At 35.7% G+C, this 14,507-nt stretch overlaps 1 protein-coding gene across 1 annotated transcript; it reads left to right on the forward strand.

The window, feature by feature from the left end:
- The first annotated feature begins 68 nt into the window (after positions 1 to 68).
- Positions 69 to 7,392, forward strand: LOC110964600 (charged multivesicular body protein 4c-like). The gene is made up of 5 exons (XM_022213375.2): positions 69 to 252; positions 2,190 to 2,286; positions 2,461 to 2,566; positions 5,924 to 6,047; positions 7,295 to 7,392. The coding sequence occupies exons 1-5, from the start codon at positions 69 to 71 to the stop codon at positions 7,390 to 7,392; spliced, it is 609 nt and encodes a 202-aa protein (XP_022069067.1).
- The last annotated feature ends 7,115 nt before the right edge of the window (positions 7,393 to 14,507 follow it).

Here is a 14,507-nt window from a genome sequence, read left to right on the forward strand (position 1 = left end):
TAGTACAGCCGGACCCTGACTAACTTTGTCGGTGAAAACACTGTTATTTATTCGTTGTTTCAGGCAGCATGTCCAACCTCAATAACATACGAGGCAGCGGGGAGAGAGTGAGGAAGACGACTGGCCAACAGGTATGGATTCCAGAGCTTTCAGAGACTGAGGAACGGCTGCTGAAAAAGAGAGAATTTCTTAAGGAGAAGATCAACCAGGAGCTTCTGTTTGCCAAGAAAAACAGCAGAGCGAACAGAAAATGTGAGATATTCGAGAGAAAAGTGTGTTTCTTTTATAAAACAGCTAGGCAAGTCAAAAAAAATCAAAAAATGGCGGCGTTAGCTAGCGAAGAGACTAGCTAGCTAGTTACCAAGCTAATTAGTATGTTGACTAACCAGCGGGATCTGTGATGGAAACACATTAAGTGGAAATACTAAGCTAAATATGCAAAAAATGTAAAGAAAGGAAAAATAACAGTTACTGATATATCAGTGGGAAAATACTAATAAATGCTGACAAAGTTCAAAGTAACAGATTAAGGCTAAACTGGTTAGCTAAAAGTAGCTAATATGTGTGTGGGAAATAAAGCTAAATTCATGGGATACATGTTGGAAATGGGCAAAGTTTATGGATAAATGATTGAACTAGCTAGATAAAAATGGGAATAAATGTTTTAAAAAATAAACGGTAAAGTAATTAACTAAAAAACAGTGTAAATGTTTGAAATGCTCATTTTAGTGGGCATGTGTTTGAACAAATTTGCTAAAAGTAGTGGACGAATGTTGAAGCTAATAGTAATGATAAGTACTTTAAATAATTAGCTATATGTAGTGGATAGACGTTTTCAAACGTTAAAACTAGTTAATACATTTTGAAAAACCTCAAAAAATGTTGAAAACAGGGAAAATAATTAACAAATAACTGAAATAGCTAAAGGTAGTTGACAAATTTTGAAAAACTTCAAAATAACTCTTGAACACAATGAAAATAATGAATGAATGGTTAAACTAGGCAGCTAAAAGGAGTATATAATTCCATAAATAGCCAAAACTAGTGGATACAGTTTGAAAAACTGTATTGTATTGTGCTGTTTTTGTTTTTATCCTCTGTGAGGCACTTTGTGTTACTCTACTGTATGAAAAGTGCCATATAAAGTTGATTTGATTTGATTTGAAAAACATTTAAAAAATGTTAATAATGAATAAATAAGTGAGCCAGTCAGCGAAAAGTAGTGGATAAAAATAGATATTAAAAACAATAAAAAATAAATAAATAACTGAAGTAGTTAACTTAAAGTAGTGGGCAAATGACACAAAAAGATACAAAAATGAACCTAAAAATCTAAAAATGTCAGAAAAAAATCCAATAATGTCTGACAGATGCAGACACTAAAAGATGCAAAAGGGTCACTAAAAGATTCAAAAGTGACACAAAAAGATGCGAAAATGATCAAAAAGATGCAAAAATGACCCAAAAACATGGAAATATGACACACAAAGATGCAAAAATGTCCCAAAAAGATACAAAGTGGCCTAAAAAGATGCAAAAATTTCACTAAAATATGCAAAAATGTCAAAAAGATGCAAAAATGACCTAAAAAGATGCAAAAATTTCACTAAAATGTGTATAAAAATGTATAAATAGTTGGACTAGTTACTGAAAATTGTGGCTAAAACCTGAAAAACTGTATTACCTGAAATTAGTGGACAAGATTTTAAAAATTGAAAAATAATTGTTGAAAATGATGAATAAAATGTTGAACTAGTTGGCTTACAGTAAAAAAAAAAAAAAGAAGAAGTTAGCAAAAAAAGTTAATAGTAATGGGCAAATGGTTGGACTAGTCTGTTGACAGTAGAGGATACATTTTGTACAGCCAATGGTAATGACAAATCGTTAAAATATTTCCCTAAAATAATAGTTAAATGTTGACATGGCTGATGGTTCTGATAAACTACAAGTAGCGAATGCACTGGAAAATGCTGAATACAAACGTGGAAAACTATGAAAAGAACAAAATAATTGAACTAGTTCAGTAAAAGTTGTGGCCATACCTTGAAAAATGTAAAAATAACTTGAAAAAGATTTTTTAAATAATGAATAATTGGTCCTAGTAGATAAAGCTCACTGATTTTGATCAAGTCAGTCTAATATTTTATTTATTAAGTGTGTTCCACCTGCTATTGTACTGTTTTTTCCAGTGGCTCTGGAGGCGCTGATGAGGAAGAGGCATCACGAGAAACAACTCGAGTTCACTGATTTAGCTTTGACGGCCATGACAGCCGCACAGAAAAACATGTAAGTAGAAGATAACAGCGCACCACGTCATGTGAATTAATGTCACGTGTGAATATCAGAGAAACGGAGCAGAATGAGATAAGATTTGTGCCACGTTATGCTGTTGAATTTGAATACACACCAGTGATGTAGTTTTAAGAGGATTTTAAGTGCGTTTTCTGCTGGCTGTTGCAGAGAATTTGTCCACAAGGTGATCGACCTGATGATGGAGCATCATGTGACTGAAGACGTACCAGACAGCATCTGCTCCTGTGCAGGCATGGAAGTGGAATTTGATGAGGTCTGTGACAGTATGATCTTGTTTTCTGGGTGTTTCAGGGATTTTTATAATTTATTTGCACTGTACAATTGCACTGTACAAATGTGATATTTGTTTAATAATTAGAATTATTTGAAAAATGTACTAGTATTTTACAGATTTCTCCATTTTTTTCAGTTACAGGTAAAATTCAATAAGTCACAGAAAAAAGTATTAATTTACGTAACAAACTTAAAACGTTTTCACATCAAAAATCTCTATTTTTAAATGTAGTAATTACTAAAAGATGCAAAAATATCAGCAAAAAATTAAAGTGTCACTAAAAGATGCAAATATGACACAAAAGATGCAAAAATCGCACTAAAAGCTGCAAGTATGGTACAAAAAGATGCAAAAATGTCACTAAAAGATGCAAATATGATACAAAGAGATGCAAAATGTCACTAAAAGATGCAAAATGTCACTAAAAGATGTAAAAATGTCACTAAAAGATGCAAACATGATACAAAAAGACGTAAAAATGTCACTAAAAGATGCAAATATGATACAAAAAGATGTAAAAATGTCACTAAAAGATGCAAATATGATACAAAAAGATGCAAAATGTCACTACCAGATGCAGAAAAACTCACTACAAGATGGCAAAATGACAGTAATAGATGACAAAATGTCACTAAAAGATGCAAAAAATTACTACAAGATGCAAAAATGGTAAAAGATGCAAAAATGTCACAAAAAGATACAAAATGACCTAAAAAATGCAAAAAAAAATCACCAAAAGAAGCAACAACTTCACTAAAAGATGCAAAAAACTCCCTACAAGATGGAAAAATGACACAAAGGATTTAAAAATATCACACACGCGTATATATATATGTGTATTTATATATATAGATATAGATATATATAGATATAATGTAGGACATACTATATATAATGTAGGTGCATCATATATATGTGAATAAATTAGGCATGTTAGGGGCTGAAAAATGGCAGATTTTCTTTACATGTAATTTAAAGATGGTCCCTGTTTTGTTAAATTATAGATAATATCTTGTAAAATCACAGAAAAACAAATACCGAAAAACATGCCCTAACTGTAAATAATGGTAATTTAATTACTTTGTTATAATTATTCATTATTTTATATATATTTGCTGTTTTTTTTTTCAGGAAAACTCACACTTTCATTCATGTGCTAACAGAACTGTACAAGGGTTTTCTAATCATCAATGAGCCTTTCATCACCATTAGCTAACACAATGTAGCATTAGAACACAGGAGTGATGGTTGCTGGAAATGTTCCTCTGTACTCCTATGGAGATATTCCATCAAAAATCAGCCGTGTCCAGCTAGAATAGTCGTTTTCCACAATAACAATGTTTAGACTGTATTTCTAATTCATTTAATGTTGTCTTCATTGAAAAGAAACAAATTGTTTTTCTTTCAAAAACAAGGACATTTCTATGTGACCCCAAACTTTTGAACAGTAGTGTGGTTCTTAAGTACTGGTGGTTTTCTTGATCTTACTTCCACTGAATTCTACCTTTTACTTCTGCTTTGTGCATTTATTTATTTATTTATTTATTTAATATTCTTTTTATTGCCAATTGTACATTGGATAGAATACATGTCTCTTACAAAGCAATCATAGTTTTATATGTTTTGTAATATACAAAAATAAAATATAATGCAAAAAGAAGAAAAAGAAACAGAAACAAACAAAAAAAAACACAGCAGCAACATCAAACATAAATAGATTGGATATGACAGAATGGTGGATTTCTACACAGCTTGGGTTCTGTGGCAAAACAACAAGAAAAAAGTGTAAGCCTGAGCTGAAGTTTATAGAACAACGATGGTAGCAGAAAGTAAACAGAAGCTATGCGTCTGACAACAGATGAAATCAATACCATATGACAGGGAAAAGGACCTTTTTACAGCCAGCATCATGACAGAGTTATCCTGAGAAGACGTTCATATTGTAACATTGACCTCACTGGAATCCTTCAGGTACTTTAATACAGGCTCCCATACTTTATCAAAGATTGCCCGTCTGCCTGCATTTTTATATCTACATTTCTCCATGCACAGGGTTTCACTGAGCTCCCACAGCCACATTTCAATTGAAGGTACTTTGTCTGACTTCCAGTGTCTTAAAATAAGTCTTTTAGCCAAAATGGCACCGAAACATAAAGACTGTTGTAAAGACTTTCTGCTGTTAGAATAATGAGTTGAATCACCCGCTGATCCCAAAATGGCCACCAGGGGGCAGGGTTCACACAACCTTTTAAATGCCTTTGAGTAAAAACCGAATATTGAAGACCAGAATGAGTGGAGACTGGGGCACGTCCAGAGCTGATGAGTGAGTGTTCCATCCTGATTCTTGCATTTGTCACACAAGGCTGATACAGTAGGATACATCTTGTTAACTTTTATCTTTGAGTAGCGTAATCTATGTATTATTTTAAACTGAATTAATTTATGCCTAACATTAATTGAGCATCGATGAATATTTGAAAGACATGTGTCCCAGTATTCTGTGGAAAGAGGCACTCCCAGTTCAGATTCCCACTCCAACCTTTGCTTTTCTGTGCTTGTTTCTATCTGGTTGAAGAGTATCTGGTAAAGACTTGATACTGCTCCTTTTTTACCTGGCATGATTTGAATTATTCTTTCAAGCGCGTGGTGTCGTGGGATGTCTGATAATGTTGATACATGGGCCTTTATAAAATTTCTGATCTGCAGATAGCGGAAGAAATACGAGGCTGGCAAGTTATACTTAGCTTTCAGTTGCTCAAAAGACATCAGATGCCCCCTCTGGTATAAATCGCCCAAGGACCCCATTCCCTTCTCCCTCCATCGAGCAAACACTGGGTCTCCAGCAGAGGGCTTGAAAGCATGATTGTTACAAATCGGTGTATCACTGTACATATTTGGGGACAAATATTTGCTGTTATTTGAAAAGAAAAATAGGTGTGTTGAGGACTGAGAAATCGTAAATAATTTAAACTGTTGCACATACAACTAGTAAAATCACAGATTTATGTACAAGCAGTAAATATTAATTGATATGATAGTTTGTTGTGTTACCATGTTTGACCATAAAATTACACAATTTCTTTAGCATATTTAAATTGCCAAAATATTTACTTTTTGTTGCAGATTTTTGCTCGTACCTGTACCAATGAGATAATTAGTGATGTTAACTGTTACAAATAAAAACTAAGGTGCATCACTCGTACTGACAACGCTTCCAGCTAGCCTCTATACGAGAACAACCTAAAGACTTCCTGAAATTCAGTTATGACTTTTGTTGTTTTCATTGCTACGACTATGACAACTTTCTGGAGACGCTCCTGTTTGTGTTTCCTTCAGGATGAGCTGATGGCAGAACTGGAGAAGCTGCAGGAGAATCTGGACGAGAGTCTCTTGGAGATGGATGGAAAAGACGACCGAGTGTCTTCACTGCAGCTGTCCACCGAATCCCCTGTACCTGCTGGTAGGAAACATCTACAGAGCTGCTACAAGCATTCTAGCATGTTTAGAAACTTCATGTTTAGTGATTTAACCCTCTGAACCCAAAAGGTTTCTGGCTGCTTTTTTGTTGTTGCGACATTTTTCCTCACTGTGGCACTGTTACTCAATGCAACAAAAATAGCACTAAAAGATGCAAAATGACCCATAAAAGATGTAAAATGTCACAAAAAAAGATGCAAAAATATTACTTAAAGATGCAAAAATGTCACTAAAAGATGCAGAATGACCCATAAAAGATGTAAAATGTCACAAAACGATGTAAAATGTTACAAAAAGATGCACAAATATTACTGAAAGATGCAAAAATGTCACTAAAAGATGCAAAATGACCCATAAAAGATGTAAAATGTCACAAAAAGATGCAAAAATGTCACTAAAAGATGAAAAATATTTCAATAAAAGATGCAGAATGGCCCAGAAAAGATGTAAAATGTGACTTAAAGATTCAAATATGTTACTAAAATATACAAAAGTGACCCAAAATATGCATAAAATATCATTTAAAGATGCAATAATGACCCAAAAAGATGCAAAAATATCACTAAAAGAAGCAAAAATGACACAAAAACATGCAGAAATTTCACTAAAAGATGCAAAAAGGTCACTACAAGATGCAGAGATGACCAAAAAAGATGCAAAAATATCACTAAAAGAATCAAATGTCACTAAAAGATGCAAAGATGACCTAAAATGATCCAAAAATATGACTAAAAGATGCAAATATGACACAAAAGATGCAAAAATGTTACTGAAAAGATGCAAAATGACCCATAAAAGATGTGAAATGTCACAAAAAATGCAAAAATGTCACTAAAATATACAAAAGTGACCCAAAAGGTGCATAAAATATCACTTAAAGATGCAAAAAATGTCCCTTAAAGATGCAAAAATGTCACTACAAGATGCAAAGATGACCTAGAAAGATGCAAAAATATCACTAAAAGATGCAAAGATGGCCTAAAAAGATGCAAGAATGTCATTAAAAGATGCAGAAATGAAACTAAAAGATGCAAAAAAATATCACTAAGAGTCACAAATATCACTAAAAGATGCAAAAATGTCACTAAAAGATGCAAAGATGACACAAAAGGTGCAAAAATGTCACTAAAAGATGCAAAAATGACACAAAAGGTGCAAAAATGTCATTAAAAGAAGGTGATTGTTGCATCTTCTACAAGTTCCTAGGTTTTTGTTTTTTCTCCCCTAAAGTCAAGACGGACGAAGAGGAGATCGAAGAGCAGCTGGAATATCTTCAGCGTTGGGTGAAGGAACCTTCAGAAACACAACAAAAGCACACCGACGTTTAGAAGATGAGATGGAAAAGTGCTGGTTGGCAGTGCTTAAACGTTACCGTTTTTGTGTTTTTGGGGACATTTGTTCTCGTTTCTCTTCAGTAAAGTCAGGAGAAGCACTGAATGTGTTGAACTAAACCAGTTGGAACTGCTGAAATCCAATTGTAGGGAGATGTATCGTCATTAATTGATCTACTTTGACGTCACTGAACGACTTCATGATGCTTTTTGTATTAGTCAACATGCATTGTGTCCTTTCTGTCAAACAGCAGTCCTTGTTTCATCTGGTTCCTACTTTAAAAACCTTCTGAATGGTAAATTATTATCAATATTTATCTTACTTTTGTGTGGTTGTTGCTGTAGCTGCAAGGTTCTCTTCAAGTTAACTGTTAGCTGTGCAGTTGCTGTTTCTAATTGTTTAATTTTATTAAAAAAATAAACATTTCAAACCTCATTAATGGTATCCAGTGTTAGACGATGATTTTAATCTGCTACCGTTTCATCATTTTGTCTTTTGTTGTAGTCATCGTGTCTCTGGAGTCATGTGAGTTGGGTTTGCTCCTTTTTTTCAGTTGTTTGTGGTGTTTTTTGTGTATTTTTGTGGTTTTTTTGTGTGTTTTTACAGTCATTTTACTGTTCTTTTTGTATCCTTTATATCTCCTTCCAGACTTGTTGCATCGCTTTACGGTCAGCTTGTGTTCCTTTAATTTTGTGCTTCTTTTTGTGTGTCTTTGCGGTAGTTTGTGGTAGTTTTATGTGTCTTTGTAGTATTTTCACTCGATTTATGTGTCTTTGAAGTAATTTGGTCTTTTTTTGTGACAATGTTGTGGGTCTTACCATTAGTTTTGTGGTAGTTTTATGTGTCTTTGCAGTAGTTTTGTCTCTTTCTTTGGTAGTTTGTTGTGTGTTTTTGCAGTAATTTTGTCTCTTTTTGTGGTGGTTTAGTATGTCTGCAGTAGCTTTGCCTCTTTTTGTGGCAGTTCAATGTGTCTTTCCAGTAATTTAGTCTCTTTCTGTGGTAGTTTAGTGTGTCTTTGCAGTAGTTTTGATGTAGTTTTATGTGTCTTTGTTGAAGTTTTGTCTCGTTTTGTGTGTTTTTTTTTGCAGTAATTTTCTTTTTGTGGTAGTTTTGTGTGTTTTTGCAGTAATTCTGTCTCTTTTTGTGGTAGTGTTGTGCATCTTTGCAGGTGTTTTGTCTATTTTGTGGTACTTTTGTGCGTCTTTGTAATCATTTTGTTGGCATTTTCAGTTGCTTTGTGTCTTTTTGCATTAATTTTGTGTTTGTAGTTGTTTTATTTGTCCTTCCCATCATTGCTGCATTCATTGTATGCCTCTTGTGCTTCTTTTACATTTATTTTGCCCTTTTGTGGTCCTTTTGTGTGCATTTGCAGTTGTTTTTGCATCTCTGTGTGTCGGATTTGCACCTCTTTGCAGTTATCTTGTGTCTTTTTGTGTTAATTGTCCGTTTCATTTTCACGTTTTTTTGTCTTTTTGCACTCGTTTTATGTGGTTTTACGATAACTTTGCATCATTTGAGTGGTTTTGTGTTTCATTTTGCGTCTCGGATTGTACCCTCCGCTGTGTATCCTGAAGTGCCCTTTAAATCCACGTCTCCTCACTACTGCTGTCTGGGAGTTCACAGGATTAGCGTTTGTCACACAGCCAGAGCGAGCTTCAGCAGAGGAAGACTAATGAACCGTAGAACCGACATGTGAGTATCATGCTGGAGGAAATGTGAAGCCTGATGGGGTCTGGAGCGAGTCAGACGCAAGATTCAGGTAAGAATGAAGCACACAGGATGCCGGTAGAAAGCTCCGGAAGTGAACACGACAGCAGCATTTTAGTATAACAGTGTGTATGTCATCATAGCAGATAATCAGTAACACTGATTTAGAATAGATCATAAAACTGATTAGAAAATGTACTCAGGAGGAATAAGTTGCATAAAATCACCTACAAGCCTGATAACTTACTTTATTTATATGCAATTATGATAAGTTATTTTATTGATAAGGCCAGAATATGCAGCCTCTCTGAGTCTAAATATTAATTTGACTTCTAACATCATTAATGCAGAAGGTTTTATCTGTTTTTGTGGTAGTTTTGTGTGTCTTACCCATCGTGTTGTCTTTTTTTGTGGTAGTTTTGTAGTTGTTGTGCTTAGTTTTGTGTCTCACTGCAGTAATTTTGTGTGTCTTAGCGGTAGTTTTGTCTCTTTTTGTGATAGTTTTATGTGTCTTTGTAGTTGCTTTGTCTGTTTTTGTGGTAGTTTTGTGTGTCTTACCCATAGTGTTGTCTTTTTTGTGGTAGTTTTGTAGTTGTGATTAGTTTTGTGTCTCACTGCAGTAATTTTGTGTGTCTTAGCGGTAGTTCTGTCTCTTTTTGTGATAGTTTTATGTGTCTTTGTAGTTGCTTTGTCTGTTTTTGTCATAGTTTTGTGTGTCTTACCCATAGTGTTTTTTTTTTTTTTGTGTGGTAGTTTTGTAGTTGTTTTGTCTATTTTTGTCTTGTTTTGGGTTAATTTTGCAGTAGTTTTGTGTCTTTACAGTTGTTTTATCTCGTTTTGTGTTAAGTTAGTGTGTCTTAGCAGTAGTTTTGTCTCTTTTTGTGATAGTTTTATGTGTCTTTGTAGTTGTTCTGTCTGTTTTTGTGGTAGTTTTGTAGTTGTTTTGTCTGATTTTGTGGTAGTTTTGTAGTTGTTTTGTCTGATTTTGTGGTAGTTCTGTGTTGTTTTGGGTTAATTTTTGCATGTCTTTGCAGTAGTTTTGTGTCTTTACAGTTGTTTTATCTCATTTTGTGTTAAGTTAGTGTGTCTTTGCTGTAGTTTTGTCTCATCTTATGGTAATTGATTTTGTCTTAGCATTAGTTTTTTTTGGTAGTTTTGTGTCTTTACAGTCGTTTTGTCTCATTGCAGTAATTGTGTCTTGTCTTGTGGTAGTTTAGTGTGTCTTTGCAGCTATTTTGTCTCATTGTAGAAAATTTGTGTATCTTAGCGGTAATTTTGTCTCCTTTTGTGATAGTATGTCTTTGCAGTAGTTTTGTGGTAGTTTTATGTGTCTTAGTGGTAGTTTTGTCTTTTTATGTGGTAGTTTTGTGTCTCTTTATGATTGTTTTGTCTCATTTTGTGGTAACTTTGTGTGTCTTTGCAGTAGGTTTGTTTCTTTTTGTGGTAGTTTTGTGTCTTTACAGTTGTTTTGTCTCATTGTGTAGTAATTTTGTGTCTTTATAGTCATTTTGTCTCTTTTTGTGGTAGTTTAGTGTATCTTTAAAGGAATTTCGTCTCATTGTGATAATATTGTCAGTTTTTGTAGTTGTTTTGTCTAATTTTGTGGTTGTTTAGTGTGCGTTTACAACTGTCTTTGTCTCATTGGGATGATTTTGTTTGTCATTGTAATTGTGTATCTTTCTTTGTGGTAATTTTCCATCACTTTCCTGTTGTCTTGTGTTTCTTTGCAGTAGGTTGAGTAGCTTTGTGCATTGCTACAGTTATTTGTATCCTTTTGTGGTAATTTTGTAGTTTTTGTGGTAGTTTTATGTCTCTTTGCAGTTGTTTTGTCTCCTATTTTGGTAGTTTTGTGTTTCTTTGCAGTTGTTTTGTCTCCTATTTTTGTGGTTTTGTGTCTCTTTGCAGTTGTTTTGTCTCCTATTTTGGTAGTTTTGCGTCTCTTTGCAGTTGTTTTGTCTCCTATTTTGGTAGTTTTGTGTTTCTTTGCAGTTGTTTTCTCTCATATTGTGGTAGTTTTGTGTCTCTTTGCAGTTGTTTTGTCTCCTATTTTGGTGGTTTTGTGTCTCTGCAGTTTTGTCTCCTATTTTGGTAGTTTTGTGTTTCTTTGCAGTTGTTTTGTCTCATTTTTTGGTAGTTTTGTGTCTCTTTGCAGTTGTTTTGTCTCCTATTTTGGTGGTTTTGTGTCTCTTTGCAGTTGTTTTGTCTCCTATTTTTGTGGTTTTGTGTCTCTTTCCAGTTGTTTTGTCTGTAGTCAGAGTCATCTTTTGTTTCTTCAGTCATTTTGTTTCTTTGTGGTAGTTTGTTTTAACTGTTTGTGGACATCTCTAATCTAAATATAAATTAATTTTACTTCTGTCACCATCAGTAGTGTTAAATAACATCCAGTTTAATGAGCGTAAACCTGCTGCTAAGTGTCGGTCTGTTAGTTCTCTGCTGTGATTATTATTAATCACTGATCGATAATCAATAATCGTCCGTGTAGAGCTGCCTTCATGCAGACGCAGCTCTAACGCTCTTAAGAAATTAATACAATCCAATTTAAAAGGTGCTGCTCCAACAAACACACAAACACACTCCTGGGTGTCCGGTAGTCAGCAGGTCTGTGATGTCACCTGACCTGCCATCCAATCACAGCGCAGCTAAGTCCAGAAGCAGGAAGTGAAACAGGTGAAGGTTTACAGGACAGTTTAATGTCCCGAAACAGACACGTTGTTATACAACGGGGTGTGTGAACCCATGCAGCAGGCGTGGACAACAGGATGAATTAAAAGAGTTTTAATTAAATTACAGAGAATAGATTAACAGAAATTCATAATAAATAAAGCGGGAGGAAAAGAAGGCAGGAGGGAAAACTAAACCAAATTGACAAACTAAAGGAGGGCCAGAGGGCTGAGAAAAAGCTATAGAATAAAGCAAAACAAGAACGGACCCGAAGGCCGAAGTAAAGCTAAATAAACTAACTAAAGTGAGGGGAAGGTGGCTTACAGTTAATCTGGGTTATGGAGGACGGGAGAAGGCTGAGTAGGCTGAGCTGGCGGGGAGTGAAATGATGGCGGGGAGCTGGCAAGGTATCCAGGGGAGAAGCAACGGGGTCCGAGGTGCGGGGCGAAGAGTAATATCCAGGAGGGAAGCAGAGTCCGGGGGGGAACGTCTAAGAGACGGCAAACGGCATGGAGCAGGTAGCAGAATGCATGGCGTGGTGGAGCGTATGGGGCAATAATGCAGCGTCAGAGTGGTGGAGAGTGCCAGGCTTTATGCAGCACTGATTACCGACTAGCTCCGGCTGTGTTGCTCCACACGGCCGTAAGTCATCTGGCTGACGAGCCGGCTTGCTGCAGCCAGAGGAGCGTGACACACGTTTTTAAAAAGGTATTGGCGCCACAAAGCTACAGAGCAACAAAGTCTGTGATTCTGTGTCGTCATTTTATGTCTTTTTGTGGTACTTTTTTGTGTCTTTGTGGTAAATTTCCATCACTTTGTAGTATGTTGTGTTTCTTTGCTAGTTTCGAGTGTCATTGTAGTCGTTTTGTCTTGCTTTGTTGTAGCTTTCTGTCCCGTTTTAGTAATTTTGTAGTAGTTTAGTGTCTCTTTGCGGTTCTTTTTGTCTTTTTTGTGGTAGTTTTGTGTGTTTTCGCAGTTGTTTTGTCTCTTTGTGGTGATGTGTCTGTTTGCAGTTGTTTTGTCTTTTGTTGCAGTAATTTTGTCTCTATTTGTGGTAGCTTTGTGTGTTTTTACGGTTGTATCTTTGCAGTTATTTTGTCTATTTATGTCGTAGTTGTGTGTCAGCTTGCCGTTGTTTTGTCTCTATTTGTCACTTTTTAGTCTCTTTGTGGAAGTTTTGTAGGTCTTTTTAGTTGTTTTGTTGCTAATTGTAGTCATTTTGTATTTCTTTAACAGTCATGTGTCTTTGATTCCATTTTGTCTGTTTTTGTGGTAGTTTTTGTCTATTTCTGGTAATTTTTTCATCACTTTACACTTATACAACATAATCATTACACATCGACTTGGTGGATTGAATTTTTTTTTTTCTTTTTTGCCTTTTTTTTGGAGAAAATTAATTTGAAGCATCACTCAGATTTATGTCATTTAACATTTTTTTCAACTTTATTGATCCTTAAACTTCTCTTCACATCATTGCAGGGTGAGATGGGATGTCGTTGCTATGTTGTAACTATGTCGTTGCTAAGCGTTTCTCTTCATCTCCTCATTTCAGAGCCCTCAGAGTCGCCACAGCAGAACACCGACTCAGCCAATGATTCTCCTCGTCTTCCCGCCATCTTGATCACGGCTCCGTCTCGGGAGGACATCCACGCCTCGCCGTCCACCATCACCATCGCCAACAGCCTCAAGGAGCGCAGGCCCGGTTCCAGTCCGATCGTAGTGGGCAGGAGACTGTTGGCCAGTCAGTAACTGGGAGGAGATTCATGTACAGCAGAAACACTGAAGCTGAAAAATGAAACGAGTTCTCAGTAAGTATAGATTAGAATAGAATAGAAACTTTATTTCAGACTGACCGTCAAGGTGGTCCATATCGTAAAAATAAAAATACACACATATTAAAAAAGAAAAAACAGAAAATACACACAGATTTAAGAGAAAAGCCTAGTAAAGGCAAGAGCGCCAATGGCTCCAAAGCCTCGAAGCAAACCTTACCGAGCTGCGCCGAGGATTGCGTATTACAGAGATTATGTTGTTTTCAGACGCATCAACCCTACACATAAATCTGTACATTAAATTGCGAAGCACTGCCCAGCATGTTGGTACACCACTACTTACAAACATATCACTAGCACTACAACTCCTAGGAGCTCTGAGCAGCAGCCTCATACTGTCATTGTAGGCCACAGTAAGCCGTCTAAGGCTGCACCAAAGATGGGCAGTATAAAGCACATTAAGTTTTAAATAGGGCCACCTTCACTGGCACAGAGCACATATTGAATTTACGACATATTTGCTTGAGCATACAGTTTGCGACACTGTCTATCCATGTGTTTGTCATCAGAAAGATCATTTGTAATAAAATGTCCAAGATATTTAACCGCATTGCATTCACTGAGAGCCAAGCCTGACAAATAGAAAACTGGAGACTTTGAATGTCTGTCATCTCTATTACAGGCTATCACAATGTTGCTCTTAACAGCGTTATAGCTTATATCATGCTCTAACCCATACTGGCTGCATATACTCAGCTGCTGTTGTAGTCCAGCCGTACATGGACTTAATATGACCAAGTCATCTGCATACATGAGCCGATTAATTTGATTTCCACCTAGAATACAACCTGTACGACACGCATTTGAGGTGCTCAGATAGATCATCAATATAGATATTGAACAGTATAGGAACACCATTGCTCACATCGAATGGATCAGATGTAGATTTGCCCCATTTTACTCTCATGGTC

This window comes from Acanthochromis polyacanthus, chromosome 8, assembly GCF_021347895.1.
Source record: "Acanthochromis polyacanthus isolate Apoly-LR-REF ecotype Palm Island chromosome 8, KAUST_Apoly_ChrSc, whole genome shotgun sequence".
Lineage (NCBI taxonomy): Eukaryota > Metazoa > Chordata > Actinopteri > Pomacentridae > Acanthochromis > Acanthochromis polyacanthus.